Source organism: Phasianus colchicus, chromosome 5 (genome assembly GCF_987193195.1).
Source record: "Phasianus colchicus chromosome 5, bPhaCol1.hap1.1, whole genome shotgun sequence".
Classification (NCBI taxonomy): domain Eukaryota; kingdom Metazoa; phylum Chordata; class Aves; order Galliformes; family Phasianidae; genus Phasianus; species Phasianus colchicus.
Window position 1 is genome coordinate 33344503 of NC_143440.1, and position 8854 is coordinate 33353356.

An 8854-nucleotide genomic window follows, 5' to 3' on the forward strand; every position below is an offset into this window, starting at 1 on the left:
CAAGCTTCTATGTAAATACTGTAACACCTCTGCATGGAGGAACAGCTGAGATAACACTGTAAACTAATCTCTAGTGCTAGTGAAGCTGGCCAATCCCTCACATTGTAAGGTTTCTGTAGAAAAGATGTGCTAGAGAAAAAAAAAAAAAAGAAGAAACAGATGTTGCAACTTACAACAGAGTAAAATGTTCCTTCTTTCTTTCTTTCTTTCTTTCTTTCTTTCTTTCTTTCTTTCTTTCTTTCTTTCTTTCTTTCTTTCTTTCTTTCTTTCTCCTTTCTTTTTTTTCTTTCTTTATTTTTTATTTTTCTTTATTTTTCTTTCTTTATTTTTCTTTATTTTTCTTTATTTTTTCTTTCTTTCTTTTCCTTCTTTCTTTCTTTTTCTTTCTTTCTTTTCCTTTATTTTCTTTCTTTATTTATTTATTTATTTTTCTTTATTTTTCTTTCTTTCTTTTCTTTTTCTTCCTTTTTCTTCCTTTTTCTTCCTTCCCTTTCTTCCTTCCTTCCTTCCTTCCTTCCTTCCTTTCTTTCTTTCTTTCTTTCTTTCTTTCTTTCTTTCTTTCTTTCTTTCTTTCTTTCTTTCTTTCTTTCTTTCTTTCCTTCTTTCTTTCTTTCCTTCTTTCCTTCTTTCCTTCTTTCCTTCTTTCTTTCCTTCCTTCTTTTGTTCTTCTTAATTGAAAGCAGCATGTGATTTTTTCTTTGAAATGGTACTCTCTGCACACATAGTCTGTGCTATACTATACACTCTGGCATAGATACATGAATTCTTACACAAATAGGCACTGCTATCACCAAAATATTTTCAACTCTTTGTTAAACTATGTCAATTTTGATAAATACATATTCACTTGGAGTCCTTATCCCATTACCATTAATTCTGGATGATTTTTCACCTATACCTACAGACTGAGAGCTGAAGATTGCCCAAAGCAGTAGCACTGGCGCACAGTTCTTCCCTGCTATGACCTTTTTAGGTCAGTGTATTTCACAGCCCTACACCTCCCCTTCTCATGTTGCTAAGAAATATATATATATATTCCTACATATATATATGTAGAAAATACACACAACCTTTACGCACAGATAGTGTCTCACCTGAAACAGGCTGTGTTTCCCCAGAGCACTTACAGAAAAGCAGGAGCTAGAAATGGCCAAGAAGTTTATTGCTACCTCTGCTTCAGAGTTGTGTTCATAACTGGGCACAACTTCAAGACAAACCAGGGCTGGAGTGGAGCTAACTACCTCATTAATTGTGCTAGAGATGAGGAAACTGATGCCACTATCTCTGATTTCAGAATAAATACAGTTTAAGAGCTTCTGACACCCCCTTTGGACATGATTCAGCAATGAGTGGCAGTTCCCAGCTTTGTACCCTTTGTCAGAGCCAAGTCACAGCACAGACAGCTCTCACAGCAAAGCACTTCCAGGCTGGGATGCACTCACAAGCTCTTTTCTCCCACCTCTCTGAAGGTACAGCCATATGATGGAGGTGACACCAATAATCTAAACCTGTGTGAAGCAGTTGATGCCGCTGGCTGGGTTCCCTCCTTCACCTCTTCCCTCTTTGCCTTCTGCCCCCAATCTCCATTCTTATCCCTGCTGTGCCTTTTGCAGGCCAATGCTGAGCCATTACACACAGCACTCCTAAGGGATGAAGGACGCTGCTGTTTCAGTGCAGTCCCTCTGGGACTCTGCCTCACATACCATGCCAAGCCCACTTAAGGGACGCCTCTCCCATATTTCTATTTTTAACTATAACAAAATAATAATAAGTTAGATAGATTTTCTGGGTTCCAGCGTTGGAACAAATTATCAGTGTGGATGTTTCAACAACTGAGCAGGAAAACAACTGCCATATTACATCCATATTACATTAATAACACTTCTTTTTTTTTTTTTTTTTTTTTGTCTGAGCTATCTCCATCTCTCCTCCTCTGCCTTATGCATATCACTATGCATTATCAACTCAGTGTGCATTAGAAGAGCAAAAATGGCGGATTTCAATATATGCATAAACGTGAAAGAACAGCTCCCATTTTGTGCTTTAGATGTTGTCAGCCAAATTAGAGAGGAGCCCCATTTTGGTCTGCATGTGCTAATCAAAGTTTAAAAGAAGTTCGGCATACAGTGCTCTCTCCCGCGGCAGTGCAGATGCTGCCCACGCGCAGCAGGGACGCCTCCATTGCTGCTTCCAAAAGAGCCTCATGGGTCATCGACTACACAGGTGACAGACTGGATTTTTGTATTTGCTGGAAACAAAAACGAAAAGAGGGGGGAAAAGACACCCCCTCGACGTCCTCCACCACCTACACCGTGCCTCAGTGCCTCGGCTTCGACGCCCCGCGGTGAGGAGCCATCTGGGCAGGGCAGATCCCCGATACCTCGGGCCACACATGGTGTCTCACGCTGCCTCGGAGTGACCACGGAGGGCCTCAGGACAGCTCCCAGCCTTCCCTCCCACCACGTCGGCGGGGGGCTCCCTATTTGGCCATGCGGCGGCGGGACCGCGCCGCTCCGCACCTGCCTTAGATGGCCGGGCAGCCGCGCCGCGCCTTGCGCCATTCATGGCCGCGCTGCGCCGCCATGGCGCCGAGCCGGCCAAATAAGGAGAAGGTGGCTGCCCCGGCCCGCGGCCCGCCCGGCCCCGCCGCAGGCTATAAAGCGGCAGCTTCTTGCCCCGCCGGCACCCAGGCGCTCCTCGGTAGCCTCTCGCTGTCTGTGCTGCTCCGGTGAGTGGTGCTGTAAGGAGGGACGGAAGGGATGGAGAGAGAAGAATGGATGGGGGGCACCGACGGGAGGCACCGACCGGCTCAGCTTGTGCGGGTGTTACCGGCGCTCTGCCTGCTCCTGCCGCGAGCGCGGGGATGGGGACGCTGCCCTCTGCCCATCTCCACCCTTCGGGAGTGGCTGCGGTTCGACGGGGCGCGGTGCCCCGCCGGTGGCAGAGTGGGCTGGGCAGAGCCGGACTGCGATACCATTTCGCTCATCCATTTTGATCCGTGCCCTGAGGGTTCAGCTACTGATGTCCTAAATTAGCGTGCTGGGTGCCTTTTGAAGCGCGAAGGCAGCTGCCGACGGGTCCCGTCGGAAGCCGTGCCCGAGCGTGGCCGAACCCCGCGGGACCCGCCGGGACCCGCCGGGACCCACCGGGACCCACCGGGCCACTCTCCTCCCGTGTTCCCGGGAGGTGCTCCGCGGTGCCCGCAGGGGTCTGTATGCGCTGCCGCGCTGTCTTGCAGGTCCGTGCCTATCAGCCAAGATGTGTGACGACGAGGAGACCACCGCGCTGGTGTGTGACAACGGCTCGGGGCTGGTCAAGGCGGGCTTTGCTGGGGACGATGCTCCCAGGGCCGTGTTCCCATCCATCGTTGGCCGCCCCAGGCACCAGGTAAATTCCTGCCCAAGGACAGAACCAGGTTCCATCCTCTCATCAGGAGTCAGCCCCACTCCTTAATTCTGTCCTTTTCCTGCCACCCCAGCCTTCTCTTCCCTTGTACCCTACTGACACCTTTTCTGTTGTCTGTGCTGCTTCCCTACATTTCCCTCTTTGGATCGCCATCGTCTTATCTCTTTCACTGTCACCCCTTGTACCAGTTCTTTTCAATTCATCAGTATCCCTCCTCTCTCATACAATGAGTCCAAACCCATTTTCCTCCAGAGCTGCTGCCCACACCATTCCCTTAGCTAGACATGCTTCTGGTGTTGGTTCAAAGGCATCTCCATAGGCTGAATTTATCCCACCCATCCAACCCAATGTCCCACATATCAAGCCCTTGCATTTCCTATGTTGCCTTTGTCTGTCTCTGTCTTCTTACCACCTTCTAAGCCTCTTTTTTCTGGAGTCCCATTACATTCTCCTTGTATTTTCTCACAATTTGTTCAAAACATACAAAACACAGGGCTTTTTTTCCTATAATTTCTGTGGCAAAAAGCTTATCATGCTTTTCACTATCAATTGAACTTTGGTCCAGAAAGAGGTAATTGAAAATGAAGGATATATATTAAAAAATAAATAAGTAAATAAATAAAAATTGGGAAAAGTCCTTTGATAATTTCAAGAGAGACCTTCGAGATCTGTTCATATTTTAATAAACAACTTTAACAACCTTCTAGTGGCACTATTGCTTGTACCTTTCTGGAAAATAGCATAGAGGTGTAAATCTAGTTCTGTGATGTTGTCTTTCTCAAATCATGTATTCCTGTATTTTGTTCTTTTAGGGTGTTATGGTTGGTATGGGTCAAAAAGATTCCTATGTGGGTGATGAAGCACAGAGCAAAAGAGGTATCCTTACTTTGAAATATCCCATTGAACATGGCATCATCACCAACTGGGATGATATGGAAAAGATCTGGCACCACACTTTCTACAATGAACTCCGTGTGGCCCCTGAGGAGCACCCCACCTTGCTCACAGAAGCACCCTTGAACCCTAAAGCTAATCGTGAAAAGATGACCCAGATAATGTTTGAGACCTTCAATGTACCTGCTATGTATGTGGCAATCCAGGCTGTCCTGTCCCTGTATGCCTCCGGTCGTACCACAGGTAAAATAGACTTCTTTCCTTTCCGGACCCACAAACCCTCCCTCCTTCCCACTCCAAACACACACACATAGACAGGCATACAAAACAGCATTCCAGTTTGCAGAAAAATTATGCTCTTAGCTTTTTTTTTTTTTTTTTAAGATTATGTTTATCAAAGGTAACTAACTAGCAGAAAAGCTGGTCTGTGGAAGGAACTATATGAACTTGTCTGCGTTGGTTTAAAAGAAAGGTGCTAAAGAACTGATTTTCCTGCTGCTTGTCATGATGCAAACAAGGAGATATCACTGCATTTAACACAAGTATTACACCAGTTTGAGCTTAAATTGGGCCTAAGAGTTGCCCTTTACTGGATCAAGGTGATCATTACCGTCGATACACTTGCTGATCACTGTGGCATTAGAAGGCTATTCATATGGACTCATTAAAAATCTGTACAGGACAGTTTTTATGGGGATTGTTTGCCACAACAGGAATATCGGAAGGAGTTGGCAAGACCTGCATGTCAGTAGCTGGCTAAAATAGAACCACGCTGCTTTATACTACCTGAAAATGTTCTGTTGTCTGTGGTACTGCTGTGTTGTAAAGTTTCTCAGGTGATTCCAACTGGTTTCTGGCATTTCTCTTTCAGGTATTGTTCTTGACTCTGGCGATGGAGTCACCCACAATGTACCCATTTATGAAGGGTATGCTTTGCCTCATGCTATCATGCGCCTGGATCTGGCTGGCAGGGATCTGACCGACTACCTCATGAAGATCCTCACAGAGCGTGGCTATTCTTTTGTGACAACAGGTCAGTCCTTCAGCTTCACCTCTTCTGAATATCCTCATGTCTCCCTTGACCCATCTCCTTTCCCTGGTATTTTGCTTCTCCAAAACTTGATTTGATTTCTGTGTACCTGCAGCTGAACGTGAGATTGTTCGTGACATCAAAGAGAAATTGTGCTATGTTGCACTGGACTTTGAGAATGAAATGGCCACAGCTGCTTCGTCATCCTCCCTGGAGAAGAGCTATGAATTGCCTGATGGTCAAGTGATCACAATTGGTAACGAACGTTTCCGCTGCCCTGAAACCTTATTCCAGCCATCCTTTATTGGTAAGTGCTTTCAGGAAATTCTTCTTTCAGTAGGAGGTGCAAATGAATCAGAAGTTCTAGAAGGTGTCCCACTCTTCTTCCTGTTTATCTACATTTTGCACAAAATCAAATATAAATAGGGAGTTTGATTCTCTTCTCCCTGTTAGCTGTGCTTAATGTAATTACTAGCTGGTAATTAGCTGAGCTCTGGAGTCCTGTTGCAACTTTTAGGCCAGCTTTTAAGTTCTCAATTTTTAGTGATGGAATGTACACTGACAATGTTGTCAAGTCACCAATGTCAAGAACAGCTTTCAGTGCTGTATTTCTACCAACTATACTGTTCACTGTTTCAAACACTATCTGGTTCCATGAAGAAATAAAATGTGTGGCAGAGAAAAAGATGTAAGGAAGAAGTGTATATTTACATACACTGAAATTAAATCTTGCCATGGACAAGATGGCTGGTTTTGCTGTGTGTAGATGCAGCTGACGGATAACAGCAAATGCTTATAATCTAAGCCCCAAGCAACAAATGCAGTTGTTCATCAGCTGATGTGTTACTGTGGATTTAATGTCAGTTCTTTCAGGAAGCACCTGTTAAAATTATAAATTGGAATGCAACCTACGAACATTTGCTTCTGGTTTCTTTTTACTTATTGCCAAATACTAACATCTTCATCCATGTCTTGGTCTCGCCTTTGTGTTTATAAATGGCATAGACCCACAATAAGTGAGTTTATCTTATGTGTCTAACTCTTCTCTTAGGACTTTGCTTTTCTAACAAAAATACTAGTTTTCTAAGCTTGTCCTATAGCTTTGTTTTTTTTTTCTTTTTTTGTATTTTTCTGTACAACTTAGTAATCAATAAGCAATTGTAGAACAAAACAAAAGTTCATATTTATAGTGACCTTTTCACAAAGACCTCTTGCATAATTTACTGATCAGCGTCTTTTTTCTCTAGGTATGGAATCTGCTGGTATTCATGAAACTACCTACAACAGCATCATGAAGTGTGATATTGATATTCGTAAGGATCTGTATGCTAACAACGTCCTCTCAGGTGGTACAACAATGTACCCTGGTATTGCTGATCGCATGCAGAAAGAAATCACTGCACTTGCTCCTAGCACAATGAAAATCAAGGTGAGGACTTTGACTCTACTATAAAATATGAATAAGGTTGGGGAAAATATCCATGTCATTAAATTGGGATATAGGAACAACTCATAAATGAGACCACCAGCTGATAGGCAAATAAGAAGTATTGTCATTTAATTAACATAATGACATCAATGAGAAACAATTGTTACAAATCAGGAAAATTGATCTGTAGATTTACTTAAAGAATATTACATTAGCAGCTTCTGAAGAACAGTATGTTACCATACATTCTTACTTAAAGAAACTCCTAGCAGTTTGGTGTGTTGATGATGTGGATTAGTTGTGCAGGAATATAACTGTTAACGTGGGATTTTGCTGTTTCTCTTCATCCTAGATCATTGCTCCACCTGAACGCAAGTACTCTGTCTGGATTGGTGGCTCCATTCTAGCATCTTTGTCCACTTTCCAGCAAATGTGGATCAGCAAACAGGAGTATGATGAAGCTGGTCCATCCATTGTCCACCGCAAGTGCTTCTAAGCACTTTTCCCTACATTTACTTCCCACTCAGGATGATGACAGTATGCTTCTTGGAGTCTTCTGGCAGCCCTTCCTGATCTCCTCCGTCATTGTACAGTTTGTTTACACACTTGTGCAATTTATTTGTGCTTCTAATATTTATTGCTTTATAAATAAAGATCTGGGACTTGCAACCTACAAATGTTTCTGATTGTTTTATTGTAAGTGTTATTTGGTTAAAAATGAGTCTGTGAATACTCTGGGATTTGGAAACTCCTATCAAATTTGTCATGCATATCTTTCTAAGTGATGTGGACATGTTAGGTCATATTTCATACTTATAGTTTTAATTTGTAAAGTTGAAACAAAAGAACTATCATTTACTAGAAAGTAACCTTGAGGGTAGACCTAAGGAGTGGAACAAGAAGGAAACCTCTCACACTCACTGAATGGGCTTAGAATTGTTTTTTTTTTTTTTTTTTCCATTGCGTTAATTATAACCCAAATAATTTAATATCAACTTACTGAAAGCCAAAGCCTCTCAAGAAGGATTATGCTAATACACCTAGAAAGCAATTTAAAACTAATTAACTCCGTACTTGAGAGTCATACAATTGTTTTCTGTGGGTTATAAATGTTTATGACAAAACATTATTTCTAATTGACAATTTACTCATTTTCTTCCATCTTCTCAAAGCCAGAAGCCTTAGTTGTACTAATGCAAAGAACCGAACTGTTGCTGTGTAAACATATAACTGTTATTGCCCTGATTAGCTGCACATCATCATTCATATGTCTCAGGCAGTTTCTAATCCATAATCTTTGCTATTCTTATTACCTGACCTACATATGCTTTTCATGGGCTTTTGTGTTTCTCACCATGACTTTTTTTATAACTGTGCTCATTGCTTTAAAAAAGTAATACCTAAAAGGCAAAGAACCAGAATCACCCGGGAGATTTTCATCAAAATAATGGAACTAGTCAGTATCATAGCTTGAACTGTGTACAGACTGGAGTTAGTCTAAACTTGATTTAAGAAATTGATTAAAGCATGTATCAAATTAGTACCTGTAGTTAGGCATGTGCTCAGCTAAGGGCCATTACAGGAGGTTAAAAACATGAGATTTAATGTTAGTTTTATACTCAAATGCAAATTGAAAAAAAATATATATACTAATAGACAGTTTAAATAAATGAACAGAAACTTTTTCTATTCCTCCTACCTCTTAATCTTTGGAAGGGCATTTAAACTGGTCATTTGGTGTGATCTGCAGTTAAGCAGAACTGATCTTACCTTTTGACTAATTTAGACATGTTTACTACCTGTCTCTAGTTTACTTAATAATACAAGGCAGTAGAAGCCAGTTGGCTTAGGCACTACTGTAGTTGCCTACCACGGAAATGTATTTGAAATATTTAGCTGCTTCTAGTTATTTATTTGATTTTAGGCGTAGAAGGTGGATGGAATTGTTAAGTGTAAATGAAATTTGAACATAAATCTGAAATATACTGCACAAAATATCACTGAAATTCTTCTAAAAACAGAACTTTTCACAGTGCAGTAGAGATTAATCATCTGCGAATCTCTTAAGGCAAAGTCAACATCTACCAGTGTTTTCA

At 42.1% G+C, this 8854-nt stretch overlaps 1 protein-coding gene across 1 annotated transcript; it reads left to right on the forward strand.

The window, feature by feature from the left end:
• The first annotated feature begins 2570 nt into the window (after positions 1 to 2570).
• ACTC1 (actin alpha cardiac muscle 1) lies at positions 2571 to 7269 on the forward strand. The gene is made up of 7 exons (XM_031593746.2): positions 2571 to 2728; positions 3239 to 3387; positions 4218 to 4542; positions 5171 to 5332; positions 5445 to 5636; positions 6577 to 6758; positions 7111 to 7269. The coding sequence occupies exons 2-7, from the start codon at positions 3259 to 3261 to the stop codon at positions 7252 to 7254; spliced, it is 1134 nt and encodes a 377-aa protein (XP_031449606.1). The 5' UTR covers positions 2571 to 2728; positions 3239 to 3258; the 3' UTR covers positions 7255 to 7269.
• The last annotated feature ends 1585 nt before the right edge of the window (positions 7270 to 8854 follow it).